This window comes from Leptonotus elevatus, chromosome 3, assembly GCF_054856555.1.
Source record: "Leptonotus elevatus isolate MCC_2025b chromosome 3, RoL_Lele_1.0, whole genome shotgun sequence".
Taxonomy (NCBI): Eukaryota; Metazoa; Chordata; class Actinopteri; order Syngnathiformes; family Syngnathidae; genus Leptonotus; species Leptonotus elevatus.
The window spans coordinates 14,220,126-14,242,612 of record NC_141241.1 but is presented as its reverse complement, the minus strand read 5'-3'; the positions used below and the strand labels follow the sequence as shown (position 1 = coordinate 14,242,612).

The 22,487-nt window shown below is 39.6% G+C and overlaps 1 protein-coding gene across 3 annotated transcripts in view; it reads right to left on the bottom strand.

Annotated features, from left to right (window-relative positions):
- Nucleotides 1–21,269, bottom strand: part of hipk3b (homeodomain interacting protein kinase 3b) — a 39,011-nt gene extending 17,742 nt beyond the window's left edge. For 2 of the 3 annotated variants that reach the window (XM_086070793.1, XM_086070795.1), the window contains exons 1-3: nucleotides 20,914–21,269; nucleotides 10,974–12,309; nucleotides 4,164–4,287 (exon numbers count right to left, since the gene is read on the bottom strand). In XM_086070793.1, the coding sequence (XP_085926919.1) occupies nucleotides 4,164–4,287; nucleotides 10,974–12,309; nucleotides 20,914–20,986 (1,533 nt within the window). In that variant the 5' untranslated portion in view covers nucleotides 20,987–21,269. Of the gene's footprint in view, nucleotides 1–4,163; nucleotides 4,288–10,973; nucleotides 12,310–19,235; nucleotides 19,441–20,913 lie in introns of those variants that run through there. The other variant, XM_086070794.1, reaches the window with a different exon arrangement.
- Between the last annotated feature and the right edge of the window lie 1,218 nt (nucleotides 21,270–22,487).

Genomic DNA, 22,487 nt, shown 5'->3' with positions numbered 1-22,487 from the left:
TACAGTGCTTATTTATTAGACCAGTGGTTTTCAAACTTTTACATCAAGGACCACCCCCCCCAAAAAGTGTCACTCCAAGTACCCCTTATCATGACCAATATGTAAATAGTGTAGTATTAAGTGTTCATCAAAATCGAGATATTATAAATTTGGTTTTATTTATTTTAAAGAAATACATCACAGGCTTTACCCTAGCGTTATTAGCCCAGCGGCCCACCAGACTTTCTAATTGATGGATGGTTTGAAATCTTTCTTCTTTTTTTTTTTTATCACTGCATGTCAACCAAAAAGCTTTCCACTGCCTCTCATACGATGATGACAGTGGTAAGAGATCCATGCAATACTGAGCAGTCACTTAAAAGCACAATAATTACATTTTCCATCTCTTCATCAGCACTATATAAACAAGAAAGTCTGCACAATAAAAAAAAATAAAAAACAGCCTGTGTGTGGGCGAAAAAACCCTTGCTTATTGCCCAAAAGGCCTCCCTTGGCAGAGACAATGAGATCACACGATGACCAACATAATTAAAGAAAGAAACCTTTGTTTTTATTTAATTCGGATATAAACACATATTTGATTGTATTTCTATTGCTTCTAGCTTTTGCAACAGAAAGGCACATCTCATTCTCTGAATATTATATTACAATTTTCACAACTAAACAATTTAAAGAGGCCACATCTGAAATAGGTGACTTCAACTTGCCTTTGGTCTCCACAATTGTGGACACTAGACCTTGTCATTTCCCTAGTAAGACAATCAGAACATGCTGTCAGCATGACAAAGTGGTCTTGGTCCACTTCCAATTGAACTCTAGTGTGGTTCAGTTCACTTATGGTGCCTTAACTTACGAGTTGAATGAAATGGATTCAATGGAAAATGCTATCCATTCTAGTGTCCCAGAAAACCTTAGTAAGGTATAGCAACATGAATCTCATTGATTTGCAGAACATATAATTTCATCTTTTTTGGTTCCTTTTTGCTGGGCTCAGAGGAGCGCAAGGACCGCGTGATGATTTCATCACACGGTGCTCGCCTTGCGTTTCAATATGAAATGCACCCACCCACACTTTTGTCATCAACCCAATGGCTGCGCTTCCGCCTCCCACTTCCTGTATGTACGTATGTGACATAAGAGCGTTGCGCCACTTGCACGTCCGCTTGCAATTTTACTTTTCAATGTGTCTACATTATAGAAAAATGAAAATGCTGACTCACAAACTGCGTTGCAAACAAACTTAATTTCAAGCCTTGATATATGAAGCCGTTAGTGCATGAATTATTACTCAATAGGCATTGTGCTACTCATTCTTGTGTATATGCACCGAGGCCACCAGAGGCCTGTATATTAAATACAGGCATACTACACTTAAATTTAATGATCAAACATAAACGACTGATAAAGTATGATAATATTACAGCATTAAGATAACAAACTTTCCTTAAATGTGATTTTGGTTAACAATCCTCAATGTTTAAATATTTTAGTCTTTATGTTTAGTTCAGTGACCAAGTGGTAGAGTGTCCAAGTCATACCAAAAACTATAAAAATGGGACCATTTTGCCTCCCTGCTTGACACTCAGCATTACGGGTTGGAATTGGGGGGTCTGATCACCAAATGAGTAGAAAAGCTTTTAATATTGAAAACTACTGTAGAGTGCTTATGTTACTACAAGCCCTTATGACCAAAGCAGAGGAGTTTCTCGTGCTTGGCTAATGAAATTAAAAGTGAACTAAAAGGTAGTGTAACATAGGATGAGGAAGTTAAGAGGAGTGAGAGGAGTAGGAGGAGTCTGAGTTATAAATACATTATGCTGTGTAAGATGGAACCAGACCCCGGGGAGAAAGATAAGTACAAATGAAACGGAAGGGGTGGCTCCATCCAGATCCCCTCCGTGGCAAGTGGATGACACCTCACACCAGCAGGCAGCTGCCTCGAACTGTGGCCTCTTTATTTTAGTCAACTTCATTTGCAAGTTGTGTATTCACTGTATATTAAGACAAAGGAACACTGAAAAGACAAATGGTTCTTTGTTGATGCTATTTTTGTGAAATGCCCCAAATTCGAATACAAATGAACTTTCTATCATTCAAAATAAAGGTTTTAGTCTGTGTGTTTTGTTGTGTTTCAGAACACCAATTTGGATTATTCTTCCTTTTTCCCTCACTTCATTTGTGGTGTCATGCCATTCTTTGAAGTCTTCCTTTTTAAAGTGGCTAAGGAGTTTTTGTGTATGGTCACTTGTCGTCTTGTATATTTGTATGTTGTATTTAATTATTTGTAAACTGTTTTATTTATTTTTTAAACGTTGATGGGAACTATTTGAAAATGTACTACATAAAATTAGCTAAATTGTTCGTTTGTTTGTTTCCCCAAAGTGGATCTTTTCTCTCTGTGAACTCTCATGTGACCAGATAATACTTGTTGTACCTAATTGGTGAAAGGGAGTAGGCAGGTTTGGGAGAATTTTAGAATCCAGAAGGGAACAGTGGTTGCAAATGAATTAGCTAAGGTCTATGCTCACTTGGTGTTTGTTCTGCGTCTTCCATTGCGTACTAAGCCACACCATGGGACTACAATGCTCACCATAAATGAGTACACACCTTATGAAAAGTAAGGTTTTCCTCCATTTCTTACTGAACTAAATTTTCTGAACTTTGATTTGGATCAGACACATTTGTGTTAAATTTAAATGTATTTTCGCTAGAACTAATCTGTTTGCACTCATGTTTGGATTAAGTACCATAGAAAATATTCATTCTGAAAAGAAGCAGCATTAACGTTTTCGAAAATATTTATTGCGGAGCACTTGTTTATGGTGAGCAGTGTACATGTCATGAATGTAAAGCATTCAATAATGGAACCAAATCTTAAACTGTTTACTAGCAGGTATTTTAATCCAGAGATAATGCTTGGCGGCAGCATGTTACATGCGAAATCCCACGTGCTGTGACATTCGTTAGTCATATTTACTTTGACACCAAATATGAAAAGCATTTCTTTGACGCATTTCTGTGACACATTTTCAGTCACATCTGATAAATTGGCCTGTATTTCAAGATTCATCTCACCTATTATCTTGCTTCTTATTTTAGTCAATGTCACACCTCCTATTTTGGGCATATTTTATCCAAACTCATCCGTCCCTTCTGTGATTTGAGACTGTAAGGTGTGTTTTCATGAAGTGAGAATGCTCTCCTTAAATATCCCTATTGCAGCTTAATGACATGTTGCCTGGCTAATGTGAACTAAGATTTTCATTTTGAGACTTGTGCTGTTGACCGAGGTCAAATCGGTTTTAGAGGTGATGAGTGATTTCCCTTTCCCCTGACCCAGTGACAGAATTTTTTTTAAAGCTCGTCATAAAAATACTTCATGAGGGTGCAGGGAGGCAGAGCATCATCAGGTAGGGTGCAGTATGGCACACAGAGGCTTTGCTGGCAGGCTTTGAAGGGATAGGGGAAAGCGGCTCAGCATAAGCCCTGATCAGTCTGGTCCCCGGAAGACACCGTCATGGGTCCATCGGGAGGAGCAAAGCCCATTTCTGCTCAGTCTCGCAGACAGCAGCTGACTGCTAAATCTAAAAAAATATCCTTTCCCACCCGATAATGTATTTTCACAATTTCTAGTAAAAAAAAAGCTCTCAATATATATCTAAATAACAGTTTTCCATCAGAAGACCATTGATTTTTGTTTCTAGCTATAAGCCATCTCATAACATCACAGGAGAAATTCTGCATCATCAAACAAAAGCTTCCACAAACTTAAAATATTTAAACACAAAATACATGGAATGGAAAATCTGAATTCACTGCAGAGTGTCACATTTGGAAAGATGCACGAACACTGGAAAAGCAAACTGAAGACGGAGGAAAGGACGGGGAAAAACAAATGGAAAAGTGGAAATGGGGATTGTGATGCTGCCAAGCCCCAGACAGACCCTTGGATGGTCTAACGTTGACATGGATAGTTTTTTTTCTTTTGAGGAGGGACAGGGGTTAAAGCAATAAAGTTGCTCAAAATGGGGGGAGATGCACAAAACTTCAAAATACAGACTTAAATCAGACAAAAAAGCATATGTAGGCAAAAACACACAATATATAACAAGTACGAAAAAAGGCAGTGTAAGCTAAAAACGGTCATGCTAATGTTTGTTTACCTGGTCATATTCCAGGGCCCCGGGGTAAAGGGGCCAGCCCAGGAAAAGCTCAGCTATCACACAGCCTAGGGACCACATGTCTATGGCTTCACAAAATGGCAATCCCAAAATAATTTCTGGAGCCCTGTAAAAAAAACATACAAAATAATTACACTCATGTCATCAAAAAGTGGTACTGGGCAATCTTGAATGGTAAATCTAATATCTCTTGTTGGTAATTACTGTTTGGGGAAGATAAACATTCTTAATACGTAGTATTACAGAATTCCGGATGTCAGATGTTTTAGAGTGGGAAATAGCATCCATCCATCCATCCATTTTCTGTACCGCTTGTCCTCACAAGGGTCGCGGGGTTGCTGGAGCCTATCCCAGCTGGCTTCGGGCAGTAGGCGGGGTACACCCTGAACTGGTTGCCAGCCAATCGCAGGGCACACAGAGACGAACAACCATACTCTCAATCACACCTATGGACAATTTGGAGTGTCCAATTCACCTGCCATGCATGTTTTTGGAATGTGGGAGGAAACCGGAGTACCCGGAGAAAACCCACGCAAGCACGGGGAGAACATGCAAACTCCACCCAGGAAGGCCGAAGCCCGGACTTGATCTCACAACCTTTGCACTGGGAGGCGGTCGTGCTAACCAGTCAGCCACCGTGCCGCCCGGGAAATAGCATGCATCATGAATTGAGTGGCCATGCTCATGCATGGCCACTCTGTCTCAATTCATGATGCATGGGAAATAGCATGCATCATGAATTGAGACAGAGTGGCCATGCATGAGCAGGCCCGGCCAGTAGGTTAGGAGGTCGGCAAAACAAAACGCATACCAAATCTAGGTCAGTCCAAAACATAGTAAAAATACCACAGGGAGTCAGGTCAACAATTTCTCATCCCATTAGTATTAGGGGAGGATTTTCCGGAGGATAAAGCTAGACTTGGGGTTGCACTGGGTGGGTTGTTTGGTGCCCCGTGCAATATACTAGTCGAAAATACTAAGAAAATAGAATGTTGCCAGGGAAGGATGGGGGATACCGTCTCTGGACCAAAGTCGCAACCAAAGCCTCATTGCCCTCTGGTGAAACCAAATCCATTTTCTATCCTGAAAATACGCCGTAGAAGAGAAACTGAATTCTGATGAGCACCATGACTCTCGCACCACAGCAAAAGTCAATATATCGCAGGACTGGGCAATATGGCTTCAAAATGTATTCAATTTAATTTACAAATAGCACAGTTTAACATGGTTAGCGTTTGTGAGTTGGTATACAACAGGGGTAGGCAAGTTCGGTCCTAGAGAGCCGCAGTCCTGCATGTTTTTGATGTAGTTAACTCCTTGACAGGTAAAGTTGCACTGAACAAAACATTACAATCCCCATTAGACTCCAAAAACTAATTTGAGCTTTCATAATCAGGTAAGTACTGTACTTATGTAAGTATATTCGAAATGAATGAATTCAAGATGTTTGTGTAATCTTGTATGATGTATGTGTCTTGTAGATGCAGATTTTTTTTGTGAAATGACACAACCTAAAGTCATGACAGCCCCATGACTCTTCATGTATGTAGCATGACTATTTTTGTTTCCCTTTACAGAAGTTTAAGTGAGGCTGCTATCTCACACTCCCAAAATAGCTCCCTCATCCTCTCGCCTGTGTCCTATTGGGGAGAACCAATGTTTAAGGTGGAATTAAACCTGCAAATAAGGGTGGCAGCACATGAGGGAGGGGTATTGTTGTTTTGTGCTTACAGAAGCTTTACACAGCTTGTTCAGTTAAATAAGTATTTTCGGAGGCACAGGTAGACAACATGTGACCTCACAAAGGCAACCTAGCAAAATGGTGACGTCCTAATGGAAGCATGAGGCATTTCTGTGAAACTTCTATAAAAAAATAAAAAAATGCAACTAATTCCACACACTAACTTTTCATTCACCATTATTTAGTGGAACACAGGAAGCAGTTGCACTCTGATCAGCCTAGGCCTGGGATTAAGGGTACAAGGCTTTAAGCGTGTGCAGCCAATGTAAACCTCTTAATGTGCTGCTGACATGGAGCCAAAGTTAGAGAAATATTTTTGTCACAGTTCATATAGACTTTGACACACATGTAAATTCATTACATTTTTAATGGTAAAATAATGGACCTATTCAACTCCAATGAACAAGGGTGTCCACAGCATTAACATGCACAATGTAATGTCTCACTGGGAGAATTTTGGCACCAATTTGTCCATTTAGAACTCACTTGAACAAGGCCGGATATGTTACAAAGAGGAAACTCATTGAATCTGGGTGAAAATCTGAAACAACACTACTGGTATTGGACTGGGCTATTGGTAGTCGTGGCCGAGAGGTTATTGTATTGATACTGTGACACCACCTGTCACAATAGGGGTCCCGGACACTTCAAGTCGACCACTGTTACAGTGTTTGTGTTGCATGCAAAGGACATTTTTTGTCAATACAGTAATCTACTGCATATTTGTTTTTGTGCTCTTTCAGAAATGCCCTAACATGCCACAATGCACGATACAAATTGCCTAAAATGAGTGACCTAAATCTGGGCCACTGTGTTGTAGTTTGTTTTGTTTTTCATTTCGGAGATTTTTTGTTTTTCCTTTTCCCTTATGGATGATACATACATGTTAAATTGGTTTAGGCATATAGAGGAGGTTAGTATGTATTTAGAGTGCACTTTGGTTCTAATCCAAATTAAGTTCTAGGTGATTTTTTTTCTTCACTTTGACCAGAAAGAATGTCCAGTTAAATATTGCTACCAATTTATTTTGCTTTTAGCGGTTCGGATGGACGGATGGATGGTATAAAATGCTACTTTTACTGATCTAAGATTATGTTTTCAGTAATGAAAATCATCCATATAGAGCCTTCCTGAATCCTGTTTCAGCCGGCAGTTATGTCTCACTGTGTCCCAACCATTTATCCAGCCATCCATCGATTTAAGGTTAATGTCATAGCAGCCCTAGATTTATAGTACTGTATTGGTAATTGCCAAAATCTTTATGTGAAGCGTCTTTGAGTATCTGATTAGATAGAAAAGCGCTACATAAATCCAATGCATTGTTATTATTATTATTATTGTGACAGGCAGTCTAATAAATGTGTAGTTTCACTGCACACCTCTGAAGAAATTAATTAAAAGAGGTCATTTAAAAGTGAATCCCCAGTTCAACTTGCTTTTCTTCCATGTACGTTGTGGTGTTATGGAAATTACATTTCCAAGACAACAAGGCTATGTACAATCTTCCAATAGTCGTCGGAGTACACACAAGTTCATGGAGAATGTTTTTCTGTCCTTGATAAAACCTTAGCTTGTGGTTGCCAACTACTACATAGGGCCTTTAGTCATGACTGATCTCATTTCTCAAGTGAAACCTCCCACGTTCCTTTGACATGTTGTCCTAAATCCATTAATTTATTGAAAAACCAGTAACAATGTGGAATGTAAAGTTCATCTGTCCAGTTTTCATTTCCTCTCAATATGTGCGCACACACTTTTTTTTAAACCAGCAACTCATGCACAAAAATAGAAAGGTAGGCATTTATTGTGAAATTAGTATATGGTGTGCTATATATAGTATTAGCCTTTTGGTGCAGGTTTTCTGACAGAGGAGTACAGTTAGAATGTTTAAAAAATATATATATTTACTCGCAAAAAAAAAAACATAGCTAAAAATATTTTCCAGTAATTTAATACAGAATCCATACGGACTGAAAGTCAAAAATGTATACATACTGCGTGTAAATATAAACAGAAGACAATTCTTGAAATTAAATACATTTTACATTTTTTTTTTTTTAAACAAACCCAAAACACTTTTAACTGCAAATTTACTATATTTTCCTCTCTTTAAACTTGAGTTCTAGCAGATCCAAATCTGGACAAAACACACTGATTCGTCAGTAAATTAAGTGAGAAGTGACTTGCATCGTCAAGCTCTCCTTTCATTTCCTTCTAGCTGCTTAACCATCTATAGAAGCACGCGGGTCAGCATCCCATGAGTTATTTTAAGCAGTTCTTTACTCACATGCTTAAACATTCTTCCCCCCTGATGTATGCTCTGCAAGGTTTCCACAAAGCAGGCACAGTTGTGTGTTTTTATTGCAACAGCTTTTTTACATAGCCATGTACCAGTAGTCATTTGATTTCACTAATATTTCAGTTTTTGTTGGGATTGGAGGACAGCTTTTTGTTGGGCTCTCTTTTACATCTTCTAAGTTGTCAAATGGATTGCCTTGTCTGTCATCCAGGTTGCCTTTCAATATAAATTTTACAACTTGTACACCTTAAAATATTATCTGCTAACTGCAGCCACATTTATTTGTATGCACCAGCATATGAAAATAAAGCAGCAGAATGTCATGAATGGTCACAAAAGCGCTGAAAAGACAGCGTTGACAAGCAGCTGCTTTCTTCACTTCCTGCCTTACAAAAGTAGAGCAAAGTACAAACCATTCTATTTTTTAACTCTAAGTCTATGGACTATAACCGCAGGAACTGAAACCGGAAGAACATCTTGACTTGGGCCTTTCTACAAGATTTTGGTTAATCTAGAAGAGCATTAGTGACGTCAAAGGTCAATGATGTTGGATGTGAGGGTCACATCTCTAGATTCTTCCCTCATTATTTAAAAGTTTGTGTAGCAAAGCACATGCAAGAAACAGAAACTTTAAGGACAGAAAAAGCACCCTCCTCCTCATAAGTCACACTTCATGTGTGGATATGTCCACGGTGATTAAACCAATCAATTTTGGGATACTTTCAATGTAGTGTAACTATGGGGGGGGGGGGACTCTTGTCGGAATTGTACAGCATTGACAGACATTCTGCTGTACTGTGTATGTATTAAGCATGCACTGTATCTGTTTGGGGAGGAGTATTTAGGCAACAAACGTCCTCTATTGTTTTCTTGCTTCTCAGAAAAGGATCTTAAGGGGATTTTGTACGTTGTTATTAATTCATTTCATTACTCGCTTTTGGTACTTGTGAGCATGCATGCTGCCAGCAAAACACCAAAAGCCAACGTAAAATATGTATGTGGTGTTGTTTATCAAGCAGGACTGTGCATGCAGAATTGGTACATCAGGTTCCCGCAAGGCCTTGGGAAAATAAACACACTACACATTTCCCAACTGGCCAAATGAATGTCACCTGCGTGTAGCCTCAGTTCAGGTAAACACGAGTCTCGTCTTTGATGTGAAAACCTCAGATGTCCACAACTAAAAAGCCAAAATAATTACACAGCTAATAATAGTTTTGGCTATTAACGTGAAACTACCTCGAAGGAATATACAGTAGAGGCTGTAAGTTTGGACACACTTTCTTATTCATTGCATTTAACTTTATTCTCATGACTGGTTACTTTGGAGATTCTCACTGAGGGCATATGTATGAACTGATGTTGAGTTATGTATTTAACCAAAAAAAAGGTGAAATAACTGAAAACATGTTTTATATGATAGATTCTTTAAAATAGCCATCCTGTGCTCTGGTTACTTTTTTTTGCATACTCTTGACATTCTTACCTCTGGGAACTCCTTAAAGACTGTTGGAAAACACTTTCAGTTGACTACCTTTTGAAGCTCATCGAGAGAATGCCAAGAATGTGCAAAAAAGTAATCAGTGAAAAGGGTGGCTATTTATGTATTTATTTGATTATTTTCACCTTTTTTTGTTAAGTACATAACTCCAAATGTGTTCGTTAGTTGTCGTCATAGTTTTGATGCCTTCAGTGAGAATATACAATATACATAGTCGTGAAAATAAAACATGTATTGAATGAGTAGGTGTGTCTAAACCTTTGGCCTGTACTGTAATCTAGTAATTCCTTGGCCAGGCTTTCTTCACGTAATCTAGTTACAGAAACAATGTTGGGGTTAGCTTGCACATAATCGATGCATGAAAATTATAACTACCATAAAGTCATAATAAATCCTTTTGGAAATTCATGCATTAAAGTAGCACTGAGGAACTTTTCAGCCTTAATAAAATGTTTTCATAACTCTTCTAATAAAACATTGACTTAAAACTAGTTGAATAGTACCTTTGCCATAGCCTGAGGGGGTCTGTATCATTCTTACTAGCACTAAGCAACTTTAAGGAGGATGGAAGGAACACTGCCACACAAAAAAAAAAAAAAAAGTGCTGACTGCTTTATGGCATACGTCACTTCCCCCTTTACCCATTCGTTACAAAGACGGAAGTCAATTTGAATGTTGACGCATGATTACTGCTTTCCTGGCAGAGCTGCAAAACAACGGTTTTGTCTGAGGAGACAAAAAAGAAAAAAGGGAAGCTACCTGGATAAAAGGACAGTCAAGGATCAACATTGGCCCTGATTTCACTCGCCGTGAACTCAAAAACGACGCAATGCGCTTTGTCTTCATGGGAAATGTGGTCTTCCTTCAGGCATAACATTACTGCTTTTGTCCATATGGTGCCGCCATAATCAACATAAACTGAAAATTCCTTAGTGTTGCTTTAAGTAAATAAATCAATGATTAAACCCATTTATTTCCAGAACACAAGTTCTTTCCCAGGCTATAGTGCCTGAAAAATATTTTATAATAAACACTGCGGCGTCACTTTTTTCAGACCCTAGTAGTATGTGGCTCTGTAGTTGGCAGGATGTTGTGCAAGCATGGGAGCCATTTCCTTGTTTTGCCAGAGGAAGGACATTTTTAACCTTAAGTTTTACCCTCAAATGATACTAGTAAAACAGTTTGCAGTTGCACTTAAGTAAATTGTTAAAACAATCAATGTCATAATAATTGTCAAGAGTGTTCACTCACCTATAGTACCGAGACTGGAGGTACGTGGAGCATACTGCTTTGGACACGTGGCTGGCTGAGCCAAAGTCAATCACCTTCACCCTGTAGGGTTGCCTTACTGGATCCACCAGCATAATGTTCTCAGGTTTGAGGTCTGCATGAATCAGACCCATACTCCTCAACTTTTTCAGAGCCGTGGCCACCTGCTGTAGTACAGGTCTGATCACTTTCAGGGGCAGCGGACTGAACTTATTCTGCTTCAAGAAATCATACAGGTTCTGCTCAAGCATCTCAAACACAAGGCAGGTGTGGCTGCGGTGTTGGAAGCATTCAAAGGCTCGCACCAGGTTGTGTTCGTCTGCGTTCTCCCCGCTCAGACGGGCAAGGATGCTTACTTCTATTTGACCTTGTCGGGCGTATGAAGGATGGTTCTTAAGGATCTTGATGGCCACTACCTCGCCCGTGCCTCTTTTCCAGCACTTTACAACCTGTCCGAATGTGCCGCGTCCCAAGAAATCCAGCACCTCGTAAGTATTCTTCAGGGAGCAAAGAACTTCATGCTGAACCACCTGGTAGTCGCCGTCACATCCTCCCGCGCCCCGTGCTGCACCAACACCCACGGGTCCTGCAACCTGCTTGGAAGTCCCCCCTCCAGCCACCACGGCCGCAGGCGCAGTTGCTGCTGCTGCTGTGTTTCCTACATTCGTTGTTTGCAACATGGCAGGCAACATTGACAGTTCCTCCACAATCTGCATGGTGCTCCCACGATTATCCAGATCCTCACTTTTACGTTTCAGTCCACATCGCTGAGAGCAGTCAGCCGAGTTCAAATCTCCACAGTCCGATTCTCTGTCACCCTTCTCCTCCTCCTCCTCCTTCTCCTCTTCACCACCTTCACCTCCTCCACTGCAGCCCTCTCCCCTTCCCCCTCCTCCTGCCCCTGTTGCTCCACTGCTGCCTCCACTTGCTGTGACTGTCTTCTTAGGCTGATGATGATCCTGGTCCTGCTTGTGGACAACCCCTGTGCTCTGCTGCTGATGGGCCGCAGCTGGGCCGGATCCCCCACCTTTTTTCCCGGGCTGTTGTCTCTGGACCCCCCGCACAATCACGGTCTTCACAGGGTACACTTGTCCTCCAAACACTTTCGCGTCCGCCGTCAAGTCTTGGCTCAAGAAAGAGCAGGCTTTCGTCGGGTGCACAATACCAAGGTTTCGCCTGTTCAGATACGTCCGCGGATGTGCTCTCACATGGTACACACAGCTGCTGGGCTCAACTTTGAGTTTCTTTACACTGCTAAAGGCACTTGTCTGGGTTTGATAAATGTGTGGTGGGTAAACCAAGACTTGTGAGGCCATACCTGTAAGTGAAAGGGGACAAAAACAACGGCGGTCAATAACACAAATCCATGGAATATCATTTTAGTATTTAAAAGGATACTTGACTCATCGCGCCATTTTCAGCAGTAAAATGTTTTATTTTGCCCAGAATGAATTTGATAACATCATTATTTTTCATGTACAATTGATTACTTTATAAATACAATTTTCCACTTTCTTTCGACTGAAGATGACATCACTTGTGCTGAGGAAGTAGGTAAGGACCAATCATGACTCACCTGCTTTCTGGGTTTGGTCAGCAAACTGAGCCATGATTGGTCATTATCCACCTACTCAGCAGAGGTGATGTCATCTTCAGTCGACAGCAAGTGGAAAAATTAGTATTTAAAAGGTATTAATTGTACATGAAAAATAATCAAGTTAACAAATTCATTCTGGACAAAATATTAACTTTTTACTGCTGAATATGGCTCAATGAGTCAAGTATCCCTTTAATTAGAGCAACCATACTTAGGCTAAGTGTTATAGAAAATGGACAGATGGATAGCTCCATAAATTGGAAAATAACAACTAAAAAGTAACACACATCAGGGTGCATAAAGATTTAATTTTAAGATATTTTGCTTCTAAATATTTTTAAAACATCTCTCAGGACTCCTTATTGAATGATTTCCTTGTATTTTTACTTACACAGTTGTCTAACATTGACAAAGTTGAGTCTACAGATAAGCTGATTGTAAAGAAGAGAAAAGCATAATCAGGTTTCCTTTCCTCCAACTCTGAGAGAACAAGTTATGTTTATTACTAGCACTACTTTATTGTTTACTACTCGCTTATCAGTAGTCTTGTTCTTGTTTACATTTGACCAACAACAGAAGAGACTGATGTCACATGGTATGTTATGACATTTGGAATTTGGTGATTACAGACCAAAACAGTCGGGGACACAGACATTGATTATAAGACCGTCATGATTCGGACCAGAGAAAGTGAACTACAGGTGTGGTCTTCAAATCTACAATTAACTTTTGGTTTTTACAATATTTTCTAATATGGAAAAAGTTAACTTTTTTTGTTTCCATTTCTTTTAGCAATTGTGATAATACTTGTAATTGTGGTGTGAAATTGTCATCATTACACTCTCATCACTACTAAGAGAACAAGCTGCAGCGGAGTGCTTGAGAGCACCTTTCGACTCACATCCATCCACTGTAGGCCCACCAACACCTCCACACAGAAGATGACTAACATTGCACAGGTTTGCCTGACCTTTCCCTGTGGTTGCAATACATCCTACTTGCATGTCTCCAGGCAACCAATGGGGAGAAAAAGCATCGGAGAACGACAACCAGACAAAAATAAATATTTTAATTATTTTAATTTATTCTTTTACCTATTGTATTTTATTATTTTATTGATTGTTTTTATTTTTATAGTTGGTTTTACTAGATTTTATGTGTATGATAATGTGCGGATCTTAATGTGCAGCACTTTGGAAACATTTGTTTATAAAATGTGCTATAGAAATAAAGTGGATTGGATTGGATAACAAAAAGACTGATTAATCACTTTTATGGATTGATTAAAGTTCATTTGTTGGGTGCTTTTTTGTTTATTTATTCGCACCTGCCTTTACATCCCCACTGACGTGCACTGCTTACACGAACAGCATGGCGGCAAACAGGAGCTGGTTTAGTAAAGCTTGAGCTTGTCTGCAAAAGTGGAGTCATCAACGTTGATAGCAGAGTGATTGCATAGCGAATCGGAGGCTATATTTAGCCACATTTCTGACCCTTTTATCAACGGTTATTCAAAAATGTGACTGTGAAAATGTGAAGTTAATTCTCACTAGAGAAAAAGTGTTGGGAAAAAACTAATTAACATAAGTGAAACTTGGGTTTGAATAATGTCATTGTCATTTGCTAAGGAGAAGCGGAAAAACTAAATGAAAATGGTATTTCTGTTGGGAGAATAAAGGCCATTTCGCTTGGCCCTAATTAATAGTATTTGTTAATCTTAATTGGGTTGTGGTCCACTGTGCTTGTGTTCTATGCAAAGCAAAAACAAAAAAACACAAACCTGTTTATTGCCTTTTTTCCATTTGATACACTCTAAAAGACCGTAGAACTTATTACCTTTATTCAGGTTGTACTAAAGTCTGAACTACTAAAAACAGCCAAAAGTAATGGACATACCATACAGCCATAGTCAAATATCTCAGCACCCAGCACGATAAAACCTTGACAAAGGCTCCTTTTTTGGACAACCCAGAAGGTCACATCCAAAACACTGGAAGAGCAGCCAGGCAGAGAGATTCCTATGCTCACATCAACAAAAACTCCATATACCTCCATTGAGATGTTAGAAACAACACATGAAGCACAGGGCAGTAATTGGTGGGAAGGGAAAAGAATGGCAGCTGCTTCTATTATTATGAGCAGATCCCAGATACTCCCTTGGTCAACCATGAGGCTCAAACTGTGGCATTGCATTACAGCCTTCCACCAACCTTGAGCTGCAAGGTAATTACTCACTGGTGACCTTTGACAGTAGTCCCCTCAAAATTTAACACAAGAAGCAAATTAACACTAGGCACCTGTCTGTGACGAGCAAGTGGTACTGAGTAAGAAAAACTAAATTTAATATAATATAATGATAGTCAATAATATTAACAGGAAATAAAACAAACATCTGAAAGGTGCAAAATTGCCCAGCTATACAAATACACTACCTGAACAATTTTTCTAGCCTTGTGGTTTGACTTCACGATTCAAAGTGAGACAAAGACTGCTGTGTTCACTGCAGATAACACTTGAACATGTGAGAAAGAAATGTAGCATAGTTCAGCTCCATGATAAAGAGGAGATTATAAAAACAAGTGACAATAAGCATGAAGGCGGCTTTACCACAAAGTATAGTATGTGTTTTTATTTCTTAACCTTTCATCTGGTGTGTCTGATTAATAATGTATCTTTTAATATGCACAGAAACCATGTGGAGTTTGCATGTTTGAGCGCGGCTTCTGCAATGACCAAAACCCCAAAAAACAGATTGTCTATCATTTACCATATAATGCCGTGACTCCAGCATACCATTGTGAAGGCCAAAGTCAGGGCCAAATCTGAAAATAATAGCGGGCATTTTTGTCCTCGCAACGCCTCTTCCTTTCAACAGGAGACGCTGCGAAGATTCAGAGCCCAGTGACCTCACAACAACACCAAAGTCTCGTGAAAAAGATCTTTGCTCAAAAGCCTCTCTACTTTCCAAGGAATGTGAGCACATGGCATTTCAATTGTGAATTCATGACTAACATTTAGGAGTCCTCAGCTTGTTGGATTAGTTCTCATACACAGTCAATACTGAAAAAAAAAACGGACGGAATGTTCTGCCATTGGGCCATGGAAGGACACACAGCATAAAGTGGCATCTGTGTAAAAGGGACAGCTGGAACCAAGAGGCATCGTCACGCTTTAAACCAACACTGCTGACACGTCATGCCTCTAATTATGAACCGTTAAAGGCCTCGTAAGAATCTCACACTAGGTGGGCACTGGCTGTTTGGTTGGATAATGACAAGAACACCAAGCATAGCGTGTGGGGTATATTTTCAAGTTCCTGCTATGACCATCATAAGATAATTGCTCGGTGTAAGCAGTACACACCATTGCTACCACCGACGTGTTAATCACTCTCGGAAGCGCAAGTGAATCACTTCATTCATTAGTCCCTAAAACAAATTTCTGCCGGATTACATTCTACTAGGACTGTGTTCATCTGTCCAATAAAAGTTGAATTGATACGTATCTCGATACATTGGGTGCGACACGATTCAAGGATGGTTCGCTTTTAAAGTGGAAAGACTCGATTTGGTTCAATTCAGTGGGATTATGATTTAATTTGCTATGGTATAGCGCAGATGAGATTCTTGTCATTTTAGATTAATTTGTCAGTACTGTAAACGTGACAAGATATCGTCTGAGACTGGGTCTTGTCGAGTAGTATGCCATTTCCGTTCTCAACCAGGTAGCCAAAATGCTCCTATACTGCTGACCTAAATGAGCTAGGAGGGTTTGCAATTTTAGAGTTGTTAGTCGTACTACCGGTTTCTTTTTTTTATACGGTCTGCTCTCCTCATATAGTTGAACATAACTACCATTGGCAGTAGCTGCAGTTTTGCTCATTCTACTCAAATGGCATTGTCACCAACTGATTCAGACCAGAGAAAGTGAAAAATAAATGTGAAACTTAAGTGATGGCAGTTGCAACTACTCTCACTTTCTACAGCAACTGTAGTAAGTGGAAAGTCACGTGTAGTAAAATGTAAAATTACTCGGATTAATATTAAATCATGACTCCTAGTTGGCCTCTACATAATTTATTACCAAGTAACATTTCTTGATCAACAGTCTTACCCATTCCTTCACACAAAAATATAGTGGGTATTCCAATAAAATTATCCAACTGATCTTCAAATAAACACTATGCCTGTCCTGTGCTATAAATAATGTTGAATGTTTACTTTTGGTGGAAATGTTCCCAGTTCCACCCATTTGCACAGCTTTCCACAGAAATTCTAAGCTTGTCATGTCGCTCACTGTTATATTTTCCACCTTAAATGCAGAAAAAGGTTACTGAGAAACCAGTTCTTTATGTGCAAACACAGTACAAGTACAGGTTGCAGACCCAGTAGGTGTGTCAGACTCATTAAATGACTGTCCTATGTCACCTCCTGAAAGCCTTGCTATAGATAACCTAAACAACGTGATACATGGGCCGCAGACAGGAGTGTACTGTCGATGAAAAGATTAAAAACAACAAATTTCTGCTTTAAGGCCATAAATGTTTTGAGACACAGTGGGGTATGAAAAGAGCAGCCCTTTACTAAAAGGAACAATGAAGCAAGGATAAAAATGTAACTGGAACAAGCCTGGGAAAATATTAACAGAGAGCCTCTTTGTATTTACAAATACAACATAAAACGACAGAAAAAAATTGAAACTTTCAAATACTTTTTAAAAATTACTGAAACTAGAGGCGTAACGGTGTTTGCTTTGTATGTCACAGGTCAGTGCACGTCATGTCATATTCATTGCAGTAGCTGCACTAGAACTCAAGATGGTGGTAATGATCCTAAAAGTTTGCCAACCGACAATAAACAATAAAACAAGAGGAAGAAAAGCTGGACGGGTTCAGATGACAGACAGGAGCTCGACGACCCACCGGTTTCAATTAAATCAGCGGTGTGGAAAAATTTAAGGTCCCGTTACGAGCAGAATAGCGATGGAATTTTGAGTGGTGGACTGGACGAGGACAGTGTGTCGGTGTTGGGCAATAGTTATGCGATATGAAACAACAGTCAGACATGCTAATGAAAATTAGACAGCATCATCCGATTCCAGATGTGTCGATCACCGAAGCCAGACAGAAGAAAAGCGAACTGTCCAACAATTTTTTCCCACATTTTTTAAGAAGCCATTAGATAGATTTGAAAGCAGACAGGGCCAAGTATATTAGCTATTACTGTACAATATTTCAACAACTATGCACCATGTGCAATACTAGAGGACCCAGGCCTCAAATATTTATTGAATGTGCTCGAGTCTTATTTCAATGCCCCATCCCGTGCGCACAAAAGCCTCTCAGTGGTGGCCCTGTACAGGCGCACACGAGCAGTTGAGGAGTTGTCCGCTGCACCTGACGACTAACAACAAATGGATGAATTTCCTGTGTCACTGAAAAGCTCTCTCTGACAATGATTGTAGATCAACTTTTTTTACAGGTAGATAGAATAGAGCTTGATTACCTTTAAGTGGTGATCTGCATCGTATACCAAGTTATCTCAGGTAGTTCTAAATGACACTATCTTGAACAAACTGTCACTTCACTATTGTCTGCTAAAAGTCAATGAAAATAAACCAAGAACGATGCTCTTGGGACTTTTTGGTGATTTTTCCTGATGAACTGTGACCCCAAAACCAAGATACGTACTGAACCGTGACTTCTGTGAACCGTTAGACCCCTAATTTAAACTTTTGGCCTAGTTTTTAAAAAAAAAAAAACAGCCAAACTGCATTTTTGCTTTAGATGACAGATCACAAATAAGTACAGCGGTACATTGACTTGCAAATGCCTCTACTTAAAAAAAATTCAAAGATGAGTCATTGCGTGATTTGTTATGGTTGTATTGATGATGGCCACTGAAGTAATGCATGAAACTATAGAAAAATATGAAGTGTGCTTGTGGTCAACCTGGCAAAAAGTACAAGCACAGCATTTCTAACAATATGTACTACACTGACTAAAGCAAAAAGAGTCGATAAAGACTACAGCGCCAGCCAAGGGTGTTCAAATCATTTCTAAGCTATACACAAAGCTCCATGAAAAGATGGACAAGCTGCTATTGGTGTGGTTGACTGAGAGGCAGCTTGTGGGATGTACTGTGACTAAAAGAGTCTAATGTGCAAGAAGGCACGAGCCATATACGTTGATTTGCGTTAGCAGACCCAAGGAACTTCAATGTACAAGTTGTTTAAAGGCAGCTGAGGCTCATTTGAGAATGTTAACAGGAGGACCAGCCTTCATTCCATTGTCAGCCATGGTGAGGCAGCGAGCACTGATGGGAAAGCAGAGAAGGATTATCTTGAAACAAAATTGGATGAAATTACAGGAGCCAAAGGATACAATACAGCCATTAGCAAGTCTTCAACTTTAACGAGTAGGGCTGAACGATTTTGAACTCGTACGTTCAGGCACCACCGTACCATGTACCACCGCCATTTATATAGCAATATTTGTAATTGTGAAATCAGCAGAGTAAGAGGGGACGACAAGCACAAACATCAGGGAAAAAACACGTAAATCCAATTTTTCGTTAGTAAAAATAAAAATCTAAATAAATTTTTTCGTTATCTAAATCTGAGATTTTACTTTCATTTAGCACCCCTACCCAATGTTCTTCTTTGTGCTACCTCTTTGGGTGCGGCTGCAAAGTAGCAACAGAAACATGTCTTCGGACTTCAAGGCAAAGCGAGCTTAATTGAATAAGACAAATCCATCCCAAAAGAGCGGCCCTTAAGAGTTTAACAAAATAATGTTCACATAAAATCAAAGCCTTTACTTTTGTTCTATGTTGTCTTTAAAGCTTTTTCGACATCATGCATGCTCCACTAATGCTGAGATGAGTACAAAGAGCTCTGACTTGTTTGTTTTTGTATTTTTAACAAAGACTGTGCCTCAGCATGTATCTTCCCCACTTCAGTGTGGATGTAGAGTGTTCGCCCGGAACATGCCACAGTTTTGCTTTAAATTATATAAAATAACCAACTTGTTTTCTCAGCTGCTGCTTGTTGCAGACAAACTTATTGTTACAGTAAAATATTTTCCAAATATCGTATCTTGAGTGACTGTAAATCTTTACATCACACGAAACAACGGTATACCTATTAAGACAACTATAAATATAGTCATGTTGTACTCCACCAAAAAAGGGTACGGCCAACTTTTTCAATTGATCTCACTAGCAATGCCGGTACAAAAAGGTTAGCGTAGATACCGGATTTGACTGAAAATGTGTATCAAAAATGCTAATTTTCACTCAATCCCTTCTTAACACAGGGTCCGACATCAAGAGTGACCCGATGTATATCTTCTTAAATTCTTAAATAAAAGTGTATAGAAATACTACGTATGAAATAATTTCTGAAACTTGTGATATTACACCATGACTATACGTGTACCGTTTCTTACAGGCCACCACAACATGACTCCAAAAAGCAAATTCAATCATTCTTGAAAAATATACAATGGTGTGTGTGCGTGATAATATGACCAGATGATTATACAATTATAAGGCTTTCACTTTTCAGTCAGGGACACCATAACTACAGTCAAAGTGAAAAAGCTTTGACGGAAAACACCACCACTTACCATATCCTGAATTGAGACTCATTAGGTGTACCTAATGTTGTGGCCAGTGAGTGTGAGACAAAAACAACAGGTGTTCGGGATAGAAAACCATTAAGTCACGTAGATATTATTTTATATCCTGAAAATCTACATCTACTAAAACCAATAGCTCGGAAATAATAGAAAAATATTAAGGGTCGAGTTATTTGAATGCAGGATTTGATTAAATAACAAGCGAATGTATGCACTCTCAATGGTTCGCTGAGCTCAAAGGTCTTCCGTGTTTGTGCTAACTTGCCTGTTGACGTCTTATGAGCCATGTTAACAACTAATGGATTGACACCATTAACGAATCACAAATTACTCAGTTCGTTTCATCTACGTAGTAGAAATTGCTACTGTCATCACGATGTATAAATTGACGGCTCCCCATGACAACACAGAAATAAAACACTAAGAGTGCCCAGCACATTCGCGTTAATAATTACAACCAACGTCACAGTCCCGTAAGCCTACAATGAATTTTCCTACACGTGAAGTAGTAAACAGTTTATCTAAGCAGAATGATTGTTCCGTGACTACAAAGTCAAGATCGTGTGATTAAAACCAACCAGACGCGCTTGCCAAGTTTGTTGGTAAGTTACGGCAGTGTTACGTCACGGGCAAACTGGTTTTAAAATGTGAATTAAATCGCACACAATGCGCCCCCGTCCACTTACCTTCACATAGAGTCACAATAAATATAATCCAGGGCTTCTCTGAACATGTTACGGATTTATAAATCCATAGCATGCACAGTTCGCCTGCACTGCTGCCATCTTGTCCTAGACGACAGGAAGGGAGAGCTCCCCCTCGGTAACGCCACCATCTCCCACATTGCAAACGTCAACGGAATCCACCATATGAACATCCAGAAATATCAAGCCGTGCTCGGGTGAGAGCTACGCAGTTCTAATGTGTCTCCCTCCACTTTGGGGGAGGTAGCCCATCTAGGAAAGGGTGGACGTACCCCCGTCTAGATGCGCTGCTCCGCAGCCCTGCTAGCCTCCAACATGTCTCTTTCCTCTGTCTTAGTGTCTTCAACCCAGAGTGAATGTTTGTGAGCTGACTGTATTGGCCAGACCATGGGTATCCATCGCAGAACACTCGATACTGAAACACGGCCTAAAAATAAGACATTGTATAACGTAGAGGATGCATATCGAATTTACATTAAAAGTCAGTTCATCCTGTATAATCGCTGGATTTACGGGAAGGTGGCAGAGTTACAGACCAAAAATATAGAAGGTTGATTACTCGGGGATCATTCTTTTTGGTCTAGTTTTTGGGTTGTTAGCCAGACACACACACGCGCGTCTCCCGTGGTTGTCATATGTCCCACCCTACTGGTCAGAGAGGAGAACAGCACGTCTAGAAGCGTAGTGCAGTGGTAATGAAATTTGAGCTCTGGAAACCCCCACACTTGTGGCTTACTTCACTTCCTTTCAAATATGGGCCTATTTTTGGAAGTGTGGAATATTCTCTGCAAACCACGTGTCTTGTTGTATTCCCACATATATTTAAATGTATTGTATTAATTGTAATCTAGGGGAAATTCAATTTACACCATGTTTTATTATAAGTATTTTGTGTTGCACTTCACACACATGCAGGTAAGATGTCAGCCTCAGCGAGGCATATAAGCACTGCTGAACCTGCCTTGCTCAAGGGCACCTTGACAGTATCGAGCCTACAAAGACTCCCCAACTTTCAGCAGAAAATACTGCAAGCTAATGGCTCATTTTAATGTTTCATATTTTTTTCCCAATGTTTTCAGTTCAATGGAATTTGTTACTCAAACCAAGGCAACCAATTTAACTCATGATCAGAAAAAGACATTCTAATATAAAAGTTTTTCCTTTTAAAGTAAGGATATTGTTATGCCTTGAGACCCATGTGAGGAATAAGCGGTTACGAAAATGGATGGATATTGTTATGTTGTATGTATGGACTATATGCCACGGAGGAGGCCGGACTTCCGACTTCCGGGTTTTCACCCATCAACTTTGATTCCGTTTCCGGTTTGCGACGTGTGGGCCATTGTCTAATGTGGGTATTTTATATATATATATATTTTTTTTTTTATCAGGAATTTTCGCGTGTCGAGTAGGGAATTTTGGGAATATGGAAATTCTTGAAATGCTGAAATCCAAAAATGTTCCAAATAATCTGAACTCTTTGAATTTAGAATGAAAATAATGGAGAATTTCACAGGAATGGGTTTTAAATGGCTGGAATTTGGGGATTTCTGACT